Source organism: Alnus glutinosa, chromosome 7, assembly GCF_958979055.1.
Source record: "Alnus glutinosa chromosome 7, dhAlnGlut1.1, whole genome shotgun sequence".
NCBI lineage: Eukaryota > Viridiplantae > Streptophyta > Magnoliopsida > Fagales > Betulaceae > Alnus > Alnus glutinosa.
Genome location: NC_084892.1, coordinates 23,039,649 through 23,059,224, shown reverse-complemented (window position 1 = coordinate 23,059,224; position 19,576 = coordinate 23,039,649). Strand labels below are relative to the sequence as shown.

The 19,576-nt window shown below is 35.6% G+C and overlaps 2 protein-coding genes across 2 annotated transcripts; both read left to right on the top strand.

The window, feature by feature from the left end:
• Positions 1 to 1,053: 1,053 nt before the first annotated feature.
• LOC133873333 (protein ANTAGONIST OF LIKE HETEROCHROMATIN PROTEIN 1-like) lies at positions 1,054 to 2,580 on the top strand. The gene is made up of 3 exons (XM_062311052.1): positions 1,054 to 1,629; positions 1,747 to 1,975; positions 2,072 to 2,580. The coding sequence occupies exons 1-3, from the start codon at positions 1,054 to 1,056 to the stop codon at positions 2,578 to 2,580; spliced, it is 1,314 nt and encodes a 437-aa protein (XP_062167036.1).
• A 10,091-nt stretch (positions 2,581 to 12,671) lies between these two features.
• On the top strand, positions 12,672 to 15,944 carry LOC133874254 (glutathione S-transferase L3-like). The gene is made up of 10 exons (XM_062312131.1): positions 12,672 to 12,831; positions 12,998 to 13,072; positions 13,240 to 13,300; positions 13,519 to 13,605; positions 13,729 to 13,827; positions 13,939 to 14,041; positions 14,122 to 14,198; positions 14,468 to 14,575; positions 15,509 to 15,589; positions 15,709 to 15,944. Exons 1-10 carry the CDS (start codon positions 12,821 to 12,823, stop codon positions 15,718 to 15,720), a joined length of 714 nt encoding a protein of 237 aa, XP_062168115.1. The 5' UTR covers positions 12,672 to 12,820; the 3' UTR covers positions 15,721 to 15,944.
• The last annotated feature ends 3,632 nt before the right edge of the window (positions 15,945 to 19,576 follow it).

The following is a 19,576-nucleotide window of genomic DNA, read 5'->3' as shown; positions in this document are numbered from 1 at the left end:
CCCTATATTAAACACCGTCAGTGGGACCCCGACGCAGTGGGAGCGTGCCAAGATGGTATGCTCTATCCCAAATGACCTCAGTTTGATCAATCTTTATAGAAATCATGGAAAACATCTAAATGTAAACTGAGTGCATTTTTCGGGTTTTCGTAGGTCGATGATAGAATCACACGCTTCAAGTCAAAGGGGTGCCGTAACTATGAGCAGCTGGGGATCCTTTTCGATCGGTCAACTGCAACGGGCATTCTCCGCCGATCCTCTGCACATTCCCCACCTAACGCCGAGGAGGAAGAACATCTCATGCACCGTACGCAGACGGAGGGTATGCACGTGCATAGTGGTGGGGCTGGTCGTACGGGTCGAGCAAAAGGTTATCCGTCACAGGCATTTGTTGACCTCGACAGTCCTCATGATGATGAGGCTGGTGGACCTTCATCTGGTGGAGGTAGGCGCAAAGGGAAAGAGCCGATGGTGGAGGATACACCATCTGACCTGGCGCGGGATATTGGATTGGGTGTCAATATGGGATCTACACAAAAAGGATCCTCAGGCAAAAAAGGATCCAAGCAAACGAAAAGCCAGATGGTGGCTTCGAAGAAAGCTTTGTACGACGAGTTAAGGGAGATGGCGAAGGCAAGGATAGACGTCTTGCTTCGACGGAGTCAGTCGGATATGAGTTCCACACAACAGCACAGCACTGCCAGATCCGCACTCCCGATGGATCGGGCTCTCGACTTCCTAGACGAGTTGCAGCATGAGGTTAGTGACGAAGTGTACGTAGCTGCAACAATTGCCCTGATGGATGAACAACTTCAAACCGCGTGGATCCGCATGACAAAAGCACGCAGATTGATCTGGCTAAAAAAGTAGAAGCCCCTTGATGACTAACAGGCAGGATAAGATTACAAATAGCTACTTATATTTGTACTTAACTTTGAGGGTAATTTATGTTTGTTTTGTATTTTAGGTATTAAGTATGAGACAATGATTGGTGATATGTGTTTTACTGTGTGCATATGTGACAATAATTGAATTGAATCTGTGTTTGCTGGTATGCTGTACACATTATTTGAAGTTGTATTAAACTCAAATGTGTCCGTTGGTAGGATGGATGGATCTAACATCCCTTTCGACGCCATGGATGAGGATAGTGAACAGGAATTTGATGACGAAATAAATTTGATATTGGCTGTGCTAGACATATCAGATGACGATGACGATGACGATGGAAATTGCAAAATGCCGACACGCAATTTGCCATTACGAGGGGCCATGTATATAAGGTGCATGCTGAACGGTAACCCAACGCCGTTTAAGGAAATGTTCCGTATGGAGCAACCCCAGTTTATAACGTTGTGTACTGAGTTGAGGGAGCGCCAACTCATGAGGAGTACAAGGAACGTTGAGGTTGAGGAAAGTGTGGCTATATTTCTTGTGGTTATCGGCCACAGCCAGGGGCAGCGGGTCGCGTCAGATCGCTTTCAACATTCCACTGAGACAATAAACCGCCATATCAAGACGGTGCTTGGTGCAGTGGGTCGTCTAGCGAGGATTTACATTAGAGTTCGTCACAGGACTAGGGTGGCCCCACTTGTAAGCAGTGATCCCAAATATTATCCTTGGTTCAAGGTGAGTTCATGTCCTTCTGTAACACAATAATGTTATATTAATGTCACCTTTCAAATACTATACAGAATGCCCCGGTTTTATGATTTATTATTTTTGTTATTTCTTATATTTTGATAGGATTGTATTGGTGCGATCGATGGCACACACATAAAGGCGAAAGTCCCAGTCGAGCACCAACGCCTCTTTCGTGGCCGGAAAAATGATTGCACACACAACGTGATGGCAATATGCGATTTCGCTATGTTATTCACGTTCGTGTACGATGGTTGGGAGGGAACAGCTAACGATGGTCGCGTATTTAAGGATGCTGTTACAGGTGACAACAGTTTTGAGTGGCCCACAGATGGTGTGTACCTTGTAGTCAAAATGCCTTTAAGTATACATCAGACATTTTCCTTCTGTCTGTTTCTATATTAACATTTTTATTGCATTATTTATGAAGGGCACTATTACGTGGCTGATTCAACGTATCCATGTACGCGGGGTTTTTTGCCTCCATATAAAGGGGAGAGGTACCATCTCAACACTTATCGCAACAGGCCGTTGCCACGTGGGTACAAGGAACTATTTAACTTTAGGCACTCATCGTTGCGAATGATCATCGAGAACTGCTTCGCCAGATTGAAGAGGAGATGGCGTATATTAAATGGCATCCCTGGGTACTTATTGGTGCGTCAACCTAGCATTATATTGGCATGTTGCACGCTACACAACTTCGTCGGGGTACACAATCCGAATGGTGAAATCTTCAGCGGCAATGATGCAGCAGAACCGGAAATGGACGTCGATCAGGCAGATATGAGTGAGCACCCAGATGATTATGGCAACAACGATGAGGCAGGCCCATCAAATTCAGGACATTATGACTTCTCCCAAGCAGCTTCCGTTAAAATGGCCCAATTTAGAGAAGGCATTGCACAAGCAATGTGGGATACCCATCATGGACACTAGAATGCCGGAAATTTAAAAAATTGCAATTATATTGTACAAGTAGTGAATTTTTGTTTTGGATATGCATTACGTATGGTTGTGGTTTTACGCATGTGTTTGGTTAATTTCGAGTAAAATATACTCTTATGTACGATTTTGTACCCGTATTAATTTTGTTTTACAAGTTTTTTTATTTATTTTTCTTAACGCATTACCAAGTAGACATGGACGTCGAGGTGAACTGTACATGTGGTGCTGGACCCATGAGACTCCTCGTTTCAAGAACAGAAAGGAACTACATGCGGCGTTTCTACAAGTGTCCCCTAGGAAAGGTATGCACTCGTAAAAAAATGCTGGCCTCAAATTGAACCAACATTTACATGTTAATGATTTTTATGTTTAAGTGTATGTTGCAGTGGCAGTCTCATCCCGTTTTAATGTATTATTGTAGAATCATCCCGGGGGTTTCTACTGGGAAGATGAGTTGATGCAAAATTTTGCTGAACCGGTACACGAGGACCCCGCGTGCACATACATGCGCAGGGCAACGCATCGGGCATGTCGTGGCTTGTCAGGGGCATTATGCAATGTTGTGGTATTACATGGATTTGCGTCCTTTGTTTGTTAGGGTTATTGTTTTTGTTGGTTCTCATCTTCGCCTAAAGGGGTTTGGTTTGTAATGCGGGTGGTTTATCATATCATATATTTTGCTTTTACTGGTATCAGTTTATTGTATAATATATGTCGGATATTCCTAGAGATCGCTACTTGAACCTTTTTTATTTTCAGTACCGCTCATGAACGGTAATGGAGCTATGCATTTTACTGAATGCCAACCTTTCTTCATAATGTACCTATCTGTTTCTTTTTCCTTTCCATAGATTTTTTGTTTGCTTTTAGTTTCTTTATTTTATGTTAGATATATCTTGCTCAAATTAATTTGTGGTAAATGAATATGTCGATAATTACGGTTTATAATTTTGAATTAAAGCAAATAAGTAATTTAATTTTAACAAGAATGAAATAGGCATTTTTCACGAGAAATGAGAAGGAAATAATTTATATTAAACTTGAAAAAATATTCGTTACTAAATAAAATTAACTAAAATTAATCATAAAATTAAAACAAAAAAACGTGTTTATCTTAGATTTAATAAAGCAAAATAAATTAAAATCATTAGTCCATAAAATTTAATACTCAATTTTTAATTAGTATACAATGAATATTTCAATCATTATCAAGATTAAAGAAAAATTACAGTTTAGTCCCTCAAATTACCACCCGTATTGTGTCTAACCCCAAAAATTGTTAACACTCCGACTTCGGTCTCTCAAAGGCTCAAACTACCGAAACCTTTGAAAAAATGCCACATTGGGCGAGATATGTCCATATTACTCATGCCACATGTCATTATAGAATTTAAAAAAAAAAAATTGAAAAAAATAACTAAAATTCAAAAGCAAATATATATATATATATATATATATATATCAAAGAAAAATAGGAAAATGGGGGTGGCTCGTAGGCCACCCCCCTCCCAAAGGGATGGCTGTCATCTATATTTTCTTCTTCTTTTTTTCTCCTTTTTTTTAATTTTTTTTTATTATAAAACAAAGAATAAAAATGAAAATAAAAATATAATTTTACTTTCTTTAGTTATTAGTTTTAATTTTTAATTTTTTTGTAATTTTTTTTATTATTAGTTTTATTATTTTTTACCATACCAATCATTATGCACAACTTTTCATACAAACCAATCATCTTCAATCATTTCCTACTATTAAAAAACATTTTTTTTTTCAATTTTTAAAAATTAACACTTATTTTCATAACACCAATCATTATACACAACTTTTCATATAATCCAATCATTTCCAACCACTTTCTACCATTATAAAACATTTTTTTTCAATCTTCCAAATTCAACACCCAAACACATATTCGAAAAGAATTTGAATTATATTCAACATCCAAACACATTTTCATATTCGAAATATTCGATACCCAAACGCACCATAAGGGTTTTCGGTCAAACATAAATAATTTTTCGGTTGACTATTATTTCTGCCCTTACTAAATACCGAAAAATGCCGAAATCATTTTACGCCGAAACAAACAGAGCATAATCGAAACCAAATTCATATTTGAAAGTCCGCTATTTAATCACATAAATGAAGTTGGTCTTGGCATTGAATTGAACCCGAGCCGAATCCATTTTTATGCCTTGCATTGCACTATTCTTCAACAGGTTGTTTGTGCGAAAACAGTATTGTGTATGGCTTTGGTGTAGTGCTACTTGAAATGCTAACAGGCCTACGGGCGTTTGATCCAAAAAGGCCTAAGGGAAAGGAATATCTGGTGGATTGGTGGAAGCCATTTCTTTGTAACGAGAGAGAGGTGAAAACCCTCATGGATGTGCGGATGAAGGGCCAATATTCATCCCAGGCTGAGTTGCGGGTAGCGCAACTCACTCTAAAGTGCCTAGCGTCTGATTCTAAAAGCTGACCTTCCATGGAAGAAGTTGTGGAGGCATTGGAAGGGATCGAAGCAATGAAGGAAAAGCCAGAAGAATCCGATATCACCTCGTGGCCATGACACAGGTAGTCATGGTGTTACCGGCCTGCCTAATTTCTCAAGAGCAAAATAATTACTGGAGTTAGAGATAATTAATTCTTGTTTATTTTATTCACCAACCCAATGAATTTAATAGCATTTCAAAGAAATGTAATAAAAGTAAACTATTTTTTTTTTGTGTATCTTATCACTTGTATGACTCAACAACGGCTAATCAAGATAATTAATTAAAGATAAAGATAATAAAATGGGAAAATTATAGTTTCTATAGCCCCTTAAACTGCCAGCCGTTTTGTAAGTAGTTCCACGAACTACCAACACTTGGATTCTAGCCTCTCAAACTACCAAAATATTTTAAAAAGGCCAATTTTGTGGAAATATGCTTATAATACTCCTGTGATGTGTAATTTTTTAGTTAAAAATTTTTTAAAAAAACTAATTTTTATTCTTTATTATTATTATTTTTTTTAAAAAGGGCAGCCACCCCTTAGGGCCGTGGTGGCCACCAGGGGTCGGGGGGGCAGGCGGTGGAGTAAAAAAAAAGTTTCAGATTAGAAATTTAGCGCATATAGAACAAGGAAAATGATAGATAGAGAAATTCCGATTTTGTAGTGTGGTAGTATCATCATATTAAATCATCAACGTTATCAAAAAAAAAATATTAAATCATCAACGGCTTGAAATTATATAAAGGCATAAAGCCTCGGACAAGACTACAAACATTTTCCGTCGTGTGAATATTCACAACCCATAAAAATTGACCAATTCTTGCACATATCCCATGAGACAAAGAATGAAATCAGATAACGTACGTGAGAGTTACAGAATGATTATATATTATTAGACTGCCATTTTCCTTGTTCCTTTCTTAAATTATGACTTGTTTTAAGAATGAGATGTTGGAAATTTAAGTTTTTAAGAAAATAAAATGATAGTAATGTCTTTTTAAATTAATTTTTTTTTTTTATCATATTTTGAGATCTTAATTAAAGAATATTAATGATGGTGAATGCCTTAGATATTTTTTTATGAAATAAGTCTTCATTATTGTAGAACCGTGTAACACACCTGAAGATCTTTTGTGTTTTTCTGTATATTTTTTATGGTGGAAAATGGAAAATGGTAGAAGTGTTTAAGAAATGAATTGAGAAATAGAACTTAATGATTGTATTGAATGAGACAGAGGATTACAAGATAGGTTAATTTCGAGGATTGGCTGGTCTCCAGTCTACTTCTAAGCAATCTACCCATAGAATATTAGAACTAAACTTGAGATTACAATTCTCTGAAGGTCCAATACAAGAAAGATTTGGGCTTTTATAGAATAACCTATTGTTGCCAGCTAAGCCAAAGTGTTATAACAAACTAACAAAACCCCTTCAGTTATAACCATCTAACAAAGCCCATGTGATTGAATTATTCTTATACTTGGCCCAGTCCGTAGAGCTGTTACAAGCCGGCCCTATATTATCTCATGACGTAAGGAATGAAATCAGATAACGTGAGATTTACCCGAGTGCAACTTCTATCAGGTCTTGGCATAAAATGGCTATTTTCTGCCCTACAATAATAATATGCCATGTCGGTTTAGCACATCAAAACACACCAAAACACTATAGGCTGAAGACACCGGATTACACCAAACTCTTGAAAAAAAAAAATGAACAAAAAAAAAAAAAAACTCAAGCTCCCCAACCCCACCATGGCAAGACATGTACTGATCGCGGTTTAACTTTCATGGCATTCTGGGCAATCTCAGGTTCAGGTTCTACACAGAAAAATGGGGAAATCTAGAGAGAAAGATTTCCTTAACATCCCTGCTTTCTCTGGTTTTTTTTTTTTTTTTGCTGGAATTCTCTTTGTCCCCTCTAGGGTTCTCTGTTTACCTTGCCGGAATATATCCCCTAAATCCCAAAATCCCCCTCCATTTCCTTACCATATTAAACCTCTATTTCTCTCCTGAACAAACCTTCCAGATCTGACCCACAATCATCCAATTTTTTCTGATTTTTCTGACATCACCCAAATGGTGCTACAATGCAAGAATAGTCGTGTCTGAGAGCAGGGGCCGTCGGTGGTGGGCTGAGCAGTGATTTTCCTTCCGGTATCCAAGAGGGTGGGTCCGGAGGTGTGGTTGTGGGAGTCGGCCGTGTGTGGTGCTGTTCTATAGTGGTAAAACAGGTGGGAGGAGAGGGGAGCCACTTGAGGACGAAAGGGTGGGGGTGGAGGGTGGAGAGTGTGCGGTGGAGGTGGTTGGAGGCGGTGACAAGTTGGTAGAAGAAGACGCCCATCTCTCTCCCTCTTTCTCTTTTTTTTTTTTTTTTTATTCTTTTTTTTCTTTTTTGAAGGAAAGATAAATCTTTTATTGATCAAAAGAGGGTACAGACCAAACCACCATATATGTGTACACAAAAACACCCCCAAACAGGGGAATACCCCACTTGAGCCAAAAGACCCAAACCAATACAGACAGCAATGCTACAAATAAAAACCTAATCAAACAGAATGATACCTCTACGGTGACATAAACATTTGCTTTAATAGGGAGTCGGTCACCCATTCTGGCCCGAAAGCAATGACTAAGTTGATTAGCATAGAGCAAACTACCAAAAGAACACACCAACAAACCAACCCCACTGGATCAACACTGAGGGGATAAAACAACTCCACCATTAGCTCAAAAGGCTAAGGAGAAATAACAACAAGACAGACAAAAAAATAAAAACAACTACAAATGCAAAAGTCGAACCATTTCTCCCACTTCCCACAACTACAAAAACGGTTTAATGCACGTTCTGAGACTCCAAGAAAATTGCTCCCAATGATTCCTGAGACGTTCCAAGAAAATTGCCCCCAATGATTCCTGAGACGTTCCAAGAAAATCGCCCCTAGTTCGCACTCAAAAAAATTGCCCACAATCAAGCAAGTTCGGTCCGGAATTAGTGCCGCACATCGCCCCTGTTGCGAAAAAACCGGTGGAAACAAAACCGCTGATCCCCTTTTCCCTAAACCGCCCTTCCAGTGCAAATTCCCTAAGCCGTCACATCTACAAAATCACCATGAATAGCATCTGAGCGATGTCGTCTCCGGCGTGGACAACCGAAACAGCATCGGCGGGTCAAAAAAGCCGAAAAATCTCTGGAAGAATACGATGCTTTGCTTTCAGTGTGCTTTTTTTTCTTTTTATTTTTCTTTTTTCCATTTTTCCTTTGCCTCTCAATACAATTTAATTTTATATGCCCTTGACCCACTCTCCTTTTAAGCGCTTTCCTCTCACCCTCCATTTTTTCGTTCTTTTTTTATTTAATTTTCTCGGAATAAAAGTCTCCTTATATATATATATATATATATATATATATATATATATATGGATTTTGGTGCTCCTTTTCTCTCTCTCTCATCCAAATTTGTCAGAGATGCTGAATTCATGGAAGGAAAAAGTAGCAGCTCGTCTTATTTAATAATACATCTTTTCTATTTTGTTAAACATATATAGTACTACATAAATTATAAAGAGGCTTTAAAAGATGGAAAATGATTTATTTAATTAGTGTGTATATATATATTGATGATTCCATGAGTGTGAAAACCACGCACCGAAAGAAGGGGTGTAGGTGTTGTAAAGAAAAGGAAGCAAGCAAGGAACAAAATCACCATATTTTTCCTTACTTAGGGTTCTCCAAGTCAAAGAAAGATTTCTTGGGGGAACCGGCCAAGCAAGAAATGTAATAAAAGTAAACTATTTTTTTTTGTGTGTGTATCTTATCACTTGTATGACTCAACAACGGCTAGTCAAGATAATTAATTAATGATAAAGATAATAAAATGAGAAAATTATAGTTTTTATAGTCCCTTAAACTGTCAGTCGTTTTGCAAGTAACTCTACGGACTACCAACGCTTGGACTCTATCATCTCAAACTACCAAAACATTTTAAAAATGTCAATTTTGTAAAAATATGCTTATAATATTCCTGTGATGTGTATTTTTTAATTAAAAAATTAAAAAAAATTTAAAAACAAAAAAAGAACTAATTTTTATTCTTTATTATTATTATTTTTTTAAAAAGGGCAGCCACCCCTTAGGGCCGGGGGTGGCCACCAGGAGTCGGGGTGGCCGCGGTGGAGTAAAAAAAAAAGTTGCAGATTAGAAATTTAGCTCATATAGAACAAGGAAAATGCATAGATAGAGAAATTCCGATTCTGCAGTGTGGCAATATCATCATGTTAAATCATCAACGGCTTGAAATTATAATATTATATAAAGGCAAAAAGCCTCGGACAAGACTCCAATCATTTTCCGTCGTGTGAATTTTCAACCCATAAAAATGGACCAATTCTTGCACATATCCCGTGAGGCAATGAATGAAATCTGATAACGCGAGATTTACAGAATTATTATATAATATTAGACTGCCATTTTCCTTGTTCCTTTCTAAAATTATGACTTGTTTTAAGAATGAGATGTTGGAAATTTTTAAGTTTTTAAGAAAATAAAATGATAGTAATGTCTTTTTTAATTAATTAATTTTTTAATCATATTTTTAGATCTTAATTAAAGAATATTAATGATAGTGAAGGCCTTACATATATATATATATATATATTTTTTATGAAATAAGTCTTCATTAATATTTATTAATTGAAATAAGTCTTCATTACTGTAGATCTTTTGTGTTTTTCTATATATTTTTTATGGTGGATAATGGAAAATGGTAGAAGTGTTTAAGAAATGAATTGAGAAATATACTGAATGATTGTATTGGATGAGACAAACGATTACAAGATAGGTTAATTTCGAGGATTGGCTGGCCTCTGGTCTACTTCTAAGCAATCTACCCATAGAATATTAGACCTAAACTTGATATTACAATTCTCTGAAGGTCCAATACAAGAAAGATTTTAGGCTTTTATAGAATAACTTATTGTTGCCAGCTAAGCCCAAGTGTTATAGGGATTTGATTCTTACACTACACCATCACAACAACTGCACAACAACCCCTCACATGAGGGTGGGCCCTGGGGGAGTGATCCTTGCACTCTTTGTGCACAACAATGGTACAACACCAAGGAACATTGGGGTGGAACCTAATGTGTGGGCCCCACTCCAATGTGCCTTGATATTGTGTCATTGTTGTGCATTGTGTGTGTTTTGATTATTTTCCGGGCCCCAGTGTGTAAGACCCACCTACATGTGAAGGGTTGTTGTGCAGTTGTTGTGTTGATGTTGTATATTTAACATTTTTCTTTCTAAATATGCATGTTCCTTGAATAAGAAGTCAGGCTTTAGCCATCTGGCCCGTCACCATTGGGTACTTGAATTCAATCAGTATTAACCAAAATACAAATAAGAGCAGTCAACTTTATCATGAACTAGACTTTTTCCAATTTTTTATTTTTACATAATTTTTAAAATTATAATATGATTAAAATTTAATAGTAATTTATTTCAAATTTAATGATGATTTTAAAAGTCACATTGTTTTGAGATAATAAAAAAAATGAAATAATTACATCGTTGGTCTCTGGGATTGGCGATAATTATTTTTCACTCCATGTAGTTCAAAAAGTTCATAAAAAGTCATAGTGGTAAATAATAATTACGAATCACTCATTGGACCAATTTTCCATCAACTAGATTAATAAATTCCGTTAGTCAATTACTTCATACCCAATAAAAAGTCGACACATTTCCATTACAATAAAAAAAAATATAAATATTTGTTTTTTCAAAAAAATATAAAAAAATAAAACAAAGGAGTGACTACCCACCGGCCCTATTATCTCCGTACATGACTGATATCCCAACAAAAAAAAAACCATGTAGGATTTCTTTTGCATTCGTAATAAGACTCCCGAAATTATTCATAACCCCATGTCCAATGCCGGAACAACTTTTTGAGCGTTGTTTCCTCTTAATTTACTTTCGATTTGTGACTTTATCTCATTTCTCCTTTTTCTATTCTCTTAAAAAAAAAAAAAAAAAAAAAACTTTCTGAGCGTAGCCTTCCAAAAAATGAGACGTTGAAAATTTAAGTTTTTAAGAAAACAGAATGATAGTAATGTTTTTTAATTATTTTTTTTATCATGATTTGATATCTTAATTAAAGAATATTAACGATAGTGAACGCTTTAGATTTTTTTTTTTTTATGAAATAATTCTTTATTAATATTTATTAATTGAGGACTTTATTAAACTGAATACTTTAGACACCCGAAAAAAAAATAAAAAAAAAATTCTGCCTATACTATAGAGCCGGCCCTATTATCTCGTGACGCAAGGAATGAAATCAGATAACGTGAGATTTACAGAATTATTATATTAGATGAAAAATATTCCTTTTTTAATTTTTTTTTTTTTTTAAAAAAAATTATGACTTTTGTGAATATGCACGTTCCTTTTTGAATAAGAGGTCAGGCTTTAGCCATGTGGCCTGTCACCGTTGGATTCAAACCTTATTAACCAAACCTACGGATACAAATAAGAGCAGTCAACTTTATCATGAACCAGACTTTTCCAATTTTACCGTAGTCCGTAGAGTGATGCCAGATATGACGTAATTTTAAATTATAATATGATCATAATTTAATAATAGTTTATTTCAAATTTAATAATAATTTTAAAAATTACGTTATTTTAAAGGATAAATAAAATATAAAAAAGATGGTACCTAATGACAATGTTCCCTATAAACTATAAAAAAATTGCCAATGCCCCCAATGTTAGAAAAAATACAAAAGTGACCCTACAGATTTTTCAATAAGAAAGAAATATTCATATAAATTTAAAAAATAATTTTTTTTAAACAAATCTTTTTATTTTTTTAATTTTAAAATTGGTCACCCCTAGTTTTTTTTTTTTTTTAAATAGTATTTTTTTAATATTTATTTCATTTAGGATATTTTTGTTATCTAGAACATTGTCAAATTTTAATATTTTGGAGAAAACATTATTATTTCGATAATAGTTTTTGAGAAACATGTGAACTTTTTCCTTCATTATTTTAAATAATATGGAACATCTATCATTCACAGGATCTAAAGATTGGATTAGAATCCAAATAATTTACTTTTGAAATTACTTGTTGAGTTGTTGGTAATTCATGCAACAGATGTAAAGAAAGTTTTTATCGGGACAATGTCGAATTATGATCTTTTTAAATTATTTGTTTGAATTTGAAGAAATTTGTGCAGATGATTGTGAGAGACCACTTATATTACCTACCTAACCAAATAAGTAATTAGACAGCTTAATTTTTATTTAGTCAAATAAATTTTATAAATATTTTTCACAATTAGCTTCTCAAATATTTTTTCAAATTTCAACTAATAATTCGAGCGAAAATGATCCGGCTACGTCCGACAACTGTTTGGATGAATTGGCCTTATAAAATATTAAAAATTCCCATTTATTGTTGGATGAATTGGTCTCATAAAAACTCCCATTTATCGTTGCTATCTATCAATCGGCCACAAAATTCTGGGATGATGGGGAGCCCCATGAACCTAGACAGCCCACCTACCCACCTAGCAGTGACATTTCGTCACTGCTCGCGACTTCACAGGGTCGTAACTGCTATAAAGGGGAGCCCCATGAACCTAGACGCCATTGCGCATCAGAATAGAAAGTACGAACAAAACTGAATCTTGGAACTCTCTCGACACCACCATCACCACCACCATCATCAATGGCCGCTACGTAAGTGCTTAGGAATTCGAAATTTTCCATCTTTTGTTTTTTTTTTGGATGAATGGATTCGAAATTATCCATCTTCTCAATTGGGTTTTCGATTTGGGGTCTCTGGATTTGTGCATTCTTTTCAAAATCTGTAAGATTGTTTACTTAACTTTTCTGGGTTGTACAGGAGCGTGAAAGAGCATCTTCCCCCACCATTGGATGCCACTTCCAACCCACCTCCTCTCTTTGATGGAACTACGAGGTCAGTCTGCTCTCCTAATCGTCTTTTTTTTTTTTTTTTTTGTTGCTGCATGTTTTTGTTTTTGTCCATACACTGTCCTTACTCGTGTTTGTTTGGGATTTATATAGTTTTTATCCCGTGTGCTAAAAAATCAACTTGGACTTTTTGGTTGTTTGTGTTTTTCGAAGGTTGTACATCTCTTACACATGCCCATTTGCACAGCGTGTGTGGATTACCAGGAATTATAAGGTTGTTTTCCTCACCTTGTGCTCTTTGTTTTCATTTCTTAAATTGTCTGTAGACTTCACTTTTTTGTGCTCAAGTTATCTGACACGGCTTTTTCTTTCTTACTCCTAATTTGTATTAAGAGACAGACCCTTTGCTCCTTTAGGGATCATTTGTCCTTTTCTTGGTGTCTTTTCTGTTTTTTACTTAATATTTATGTTGCTGAATATTTTTTGGTGCAGGGATTACAAGACAAGATTAAATTAGTTCCAATTAACCTCCAAAACAGGCCTGCTTGGTACAAGGAAAAAGTCTACCCCGAAAACAAGGTGATGATTTTGGAGAAGACATGCCTGGGTTGATTTTTTTTTTTTTTTTGGGTGATCTCTATTGCATACTCGATTAAGCTTCTTGATTTTATTGACTGATTAACACGTTCTCCATATTATCAGGTGCCATCATTGGAACACAATGGCAAAGTCATTGGGGAGAGTCTTGATTTAATCAAATATGTAGACAGCAACTTTGAGGGGCCTTCTCTTTTGCCCAATGTAAGATTTACGTGGTTTATTTGTGCCCTTGTTCAAGAACGGCTCTCTTGTTCTGTTTCTGTTTCTGTTTATAGTAGAATTTGACTAAAGAAATGCTGGAAAATATCGTAGGATCCTGCGAAAAAAGAGTTTGCTGAAGAGTTGATAGCCTACACTGACACCTTCAACAGGACAGTGTTTACATCATTCAAAGGAGACACAGTAAAAGAAGCTGGTAAGATTTTGAACTTGCTGCCTTTAGGAATAGCATTTTGTGGAGAAACTGGGTCGACTAATGCCTTGAACTTGCATCAGGTCCTGCTTTTGATCACTTAGAAAAGGCTCTTCATAAGTTCGATGATGGGCCATTCTTCCTAGGCCAATTCAGTGCGGTAAGTTGAATTCTCGATTATGTGTTTTTTTTTTTTTTTTGAAGTGCCGAACTGTATACTTTTTCTTGACGTTGGACATAGGTACTTTCCCTTCAAACATTTAAAGATTGTGTATTTTAGTATTATACTACAGAAAATGATCATGTTGATTTACATGTGGAAAGTGGAAAGGGGAAACGGATAATATGGTTATAGAGCAGTATTTTCCTTGATTCTAGTGTTCCCCCCATTGATATGTGATTGAATTCTGTGTCTGTGATGATCTTCAGGTGGACATAGCTTACATTCCATTTGTTGAAAGATTCCAAATCTTCTTATCGGATGTGTCGAAGTATGATATCACAGAAGGAAGGCCTAAACTTGCAAAATGGATCGAGGTACATTGTAAAACCATATGATTGCTATTGCCAATTCTCTCTAAGTTCTACTCCTTGGCATTTGTCTCTCCCATTGAGTTAGTTTGCTGAATCTTCAGGTCAACATCTATATTCTGCACTAGTTCAAGTTATTATTTCTAGAAGTTGGGATGTTAGCACAAAATCGGTAGAAACCTAAGTAGAGGCTTGGAACTTAGGGTGTAAAGTAGGGCTGTCAATTTTTGATATGATCCGCAATCCCGACACGAAATTAGTGGGTTAGAGTTGAAGAGTTTGACACTTTTAATTAAATAGGTTGAGTTAGGTTTTATATAGTTTTAGACCCATGTTTTGACATAGGCCAAACCCAACACACGACACTAAAGCTAGCAATTTTTAACACGATTCACAAACCCGACACAAACCTGACACGAACCCTACATGAAATTAACGGGTTAGGGTTGAGGGGTCATGTCAAATGGGTCTAGTTAGAGTTGACCTGTATAGTTTTATATTCATATCTTGATGTGATTCGAACCTGATATGCGAACACAAATTGCCACTCCTAGTGTAAGGTAGCACCATGGGTAATGGCAATAAGTCTCTTGAGTTTTGAGTTTTGACAAAAGCCTCAGCTTGATTCCAAAGAGGTAGTGTGTTTAGAATGTAGTAGAAGATGAATCTGGATTGATAGGTACTCGATATCTTCTATTGATTCTCATGATGTTCTAGTGGTTTATACCTTTTGCTGTAAGTGCTTGGTTAATTTAATCTGATCATACTCTTCTATGCAAGTTTAGAAGCAATCATCCCGTCTGCTGCATGACAGGGCACTCATGCTATTTCTTTTTATATTTTCTTCACTTTAAACATGGCTTTGAAAGAAGCATGAGTCCCAATGTATATCTTAGTTTGGTTCTTGAATTGTAATTATTCTTGTTTACCCTTGTGCAGGAGATAAACAAGATTGATGCTTACAAGCCAACAAAGACCGATCCCAAAGAGCTTGTTGAATTCTACAAGGCTCGCTTTACGGTACCGCTCGCTATTTAGTAGACTGCAATATGAATTTGGTTTCGTTAAAGATTTTTAGTCCTGTCTTTGGGCAAACTGTGCTTTTAGCTGATCCTCTTCAATCTGTTTTTCTTTCTCAGGCTCAGCAGTGAGTATGCCAGCAGGTCTTTTGGACATGAAGTACTGAAATAAAGTGGCATTGAGCCTTCATGTAATGTTTCCTAGTGTGTAAAGAATGCCTTGTGTGCGAATGTAGTAGTTGAAGATAAGGGCTACATCTAGGTATCAGGTGTGGTCAGCATGTATGGATTATCTAAATAAATGGAAGTCATTCTGTACTGAAAAGTTACCATTTTAATTATGTTTTTGTTTTTAACTTGGTTTAATTTTATGTGTTTGTCAATGTTATTCAATTCGGATTTTGTTATTGCAACAAATTTGGACCTTAAAATTACGTTCCTTCAAGACCCATGAAGCAGATTGTTGATTGTTTCTAACAACTGTCCTGTACAATGACAATTATTATGGGAGGACCAGGGCTGTATGTGCCAATTGCCACTACTTGATTTTGGAGCTCAATATTCAATAATAGAGATTTCTAGCAATTTTAATTTTATTGTAAAAGAGTTTTTGTAAGGCCTATTTGTCCAAACGGGTCTTAAGTAGGTCGTGTACTTGTTGGAGGAAAGTATATTCCATAAAAGCCATATAACATTTGCTACGATCCAGAAAACAAATTAGTGAGAACCCAAATTAGAGCAATATAAAGAGCTCAAGGCAATCCCACCTAGTTTCTTGTTCATGTTTTCTTTTTTCTCAAGCTGAAAAAGAAAATTATGAGAACTAATCTCTAAAAGAGGTTTATAAGCAGCTATCTAAAGAAAATTATTCTCCTCTATAGTCCTCAAAACACTTATAATTTATTTTCCGTTATAAACATGTAAGGGATATGATATAGGGGTATTCTAGGAAGATATAATGTAGGGGTAAATAGGAGAATTAGTTAGGAAGAATGAGGAATGCTAGACATCCAAACATTTTTTTTTTCTTTCTTTTTTTCTTTTTTCTCTAAAATTTGTTCCAACCTGATGTGCCACAATTCCTTGAGATCTATCATTTTGAAAAATGTGTCACAATCTCATAAGATCATGACACATTATGTTGAAACCAAATTTTGAAAAGAAAAAAAATGTTTGGATGTCTAGCATTCCTCAATGAGAATTAGTTAGGATATGCTTCTAGAAGATACTTTCAATAAGTCATTTAGAGTCTATAAAAGGGAACCAAATATATAAAGAAAGGATATGAAAAGAATATTGATGATGAACCGTTTCATAGAGAGTTTGGCCTCTTAAAGTGCCATTATTAGAGAGTACAGGCCTCTCGAAGAGCCTTTACCAAGAAAAACCCTTAACAAGTGTTGTGTACCGATTCTGTCGAGAAAGATGGGTATCGAGATGTTGCCACAGAGCTGCCATGGGAGATTTTGTAGATTGTAAAAAGAATTTGGTGGGAAGAATGGAGAAGGCGGAAATTATGGGTGAGAAAACCTGGTCCTGATACCACTTGTTAAAGATTTATTTGATAAAAGCTCTTCGAGAGGCCTGAGCTCTCCAATAATGGCACTTCAAGAGGCCAAACTCTCCATGAAACGGTTTATCATTAATACTCTTTTCATATCATTTCTTTACATATTTGGTTCTCTTTTATAGACTTTAAGTGACTAATCGAAAGTATCTTCTAGAAGCATATCCTAACTAATTTTCCCTAGCTAATTCTCATATTTACTCCTATATTATATCTTCCTAGAATACCCATATATTATATCCCTTACAGAATATCCCTATATTATATCCCTTACACCACAAAAGCACCCATCTTCCCCACAATAGTCAGTAGCATTTTGAGTATTGTCGGCAATCCAACGACAAGCAAACAAATCAACTGCTTGTTTAGACATAATCCAAGACAATCCAACTCAACTCAAGTGGAAAAATAAAAAATTGGTCTATGTGTTTTACTCATTTTAAAACACATATTTAAAGCTAGTTGTATTAATATATAAAAACAAGTTGATTTGATACAAATCTTACAATAAAAGTTTTGAGTAAAAATATGAAATGGTGACCGACAATATGGGCAAGTTTCGCTTCCACATCCTACACGTGTCTCATGAGTCATTTACAAGTCTAACATCACACAAATATTTCAATAATAGAGCTTGATAATTCCAAACATCACTTCAGAAAGACTTTCATCAAACATGTTCGTTGTGCCGTATCCTCCACCTCTTCCAAAACATAAGAGACCCAATGACAACCGGGGCGTTTGGTAAGCATTTTATCTCTTCTCAATTTTTATTTTTATTTTTTTGACTTTTTTCAAAAAAGTCAAATCTAAAACATTCTAGCCTTTTTTTTTTTTTTTTACTTTTTATATTACATTAATAATTTTTTATTACTATTCAAATAAAAAAAATCACTACAAAGGACAATCTTGGCTCTTCGTATATGCATTTTTCTTTCAAAGCAAAGTCACATAATCTTATATTTCCTTCATCGAAAGTTTATGGGAAGGTAGCAAATTGCTTGATCAGTGGAACGTGTCCCTCCAATCGATTGAACAAAAGGTTAAGGATTGACAAGAAAAGAAGACCATCTCTCCAAGTTGAATTATGGAGAGTTGCCCTTGGAGCTAGTTGGAGTAGTAAAGGTCTTGGGTACCTAAAAAGTAAAGATAGAGTAAAGGCAAATCTAGATTCACAAAGTAGTTATGAGAGAGATTTAATGTATGGAGATAATAAAATTTCGAGATCCAACTGGGCATCTCTTTGTGAATCTTGTTGTCTGAAAGGTCTAGATGGACTAACTCAGATTGGTTTCTCAAGAAAGAAAAATGTTAGATTTACAACACCAACACAACAAGTGCACAACAATCCCTTACATGAGGGTGGGCTTCACAAAATGGGGCCCACCTTCATGTGAGGGGTTGTAGTGCAGGAATCAAATCCCCTCAAGAAATTCGTTGTTAAAAACCAATTTTAATGAGGTAATATGGGGGAAGTGGGATAATGAAGAATCAGCTCCATTACATTCAATCAACAAGTTATTGTACGAAAGATCAAGATTCAAAAGATCTCTCAACTGCTGCAATCACACTAAACTCCAATTAGCCATTAAAGTTGTTTGAATAGAGTGAAAGGCTCACGAGACCTTGAAGTTCAAAGACAGACATGGGTATTGGCCCTTCCAAGTTGTTGTGACTCAAATCAAGGGTGTCCAATTGGCGTGCTAAGAAGAAACATTCACAGATTCATTGAGTCGAACATGAAATCTATTGTTGCGAAGTCGTAATTCTTGCAATGATGGAAGTGAAAACAAAGAAACGGGAATGCTCTCTTCCAATAAATTGTAACTCTAAGTCAAGATTCACTAGATTCAGAAGTTCTTTCCATCAAGTGAAGTAATCTGACTTGTCAACTTATTATTGAAAATGATTATTTAAGTCAGAATGAATGATGTAATTGATCTGTTGAAACTGTTTAATGACATATTCAAATAAAGCAACCGAATAAGTAGGGACAGAGCTAGCAAGTATTTTGGGCAGGGGCCAAGCCGTCAAGGCATAAATTACAAATATATTAAAATATGGACAGGGGGTCAAAGCATGAATAGGAATTATATAAAGATTGAAGATGAAATAAATATATAAAGATAAAATTAGCATCATTTTAGTTTTGACAAAAAAAAAAAACAAAAAACAAAAACGAAAGAAAATATACAAAATAAGTGTTTCATAATACATCAAATTTCAGCCAAAACACCTATCAAAATTGTGACATCCCACATCGCCTGGGAATGAGGATGTGCTTATATGTATAAATGCACCCTATATGACACAACGCGTTTTAAAGCCGTGATGACAATGAACCTATCAGAACTCCGCAGTTAAGCGAGCAGTTGCGAGGTCAATCCTAGGATGGGTGACCTCCTGGGAAGTTTGGTATGG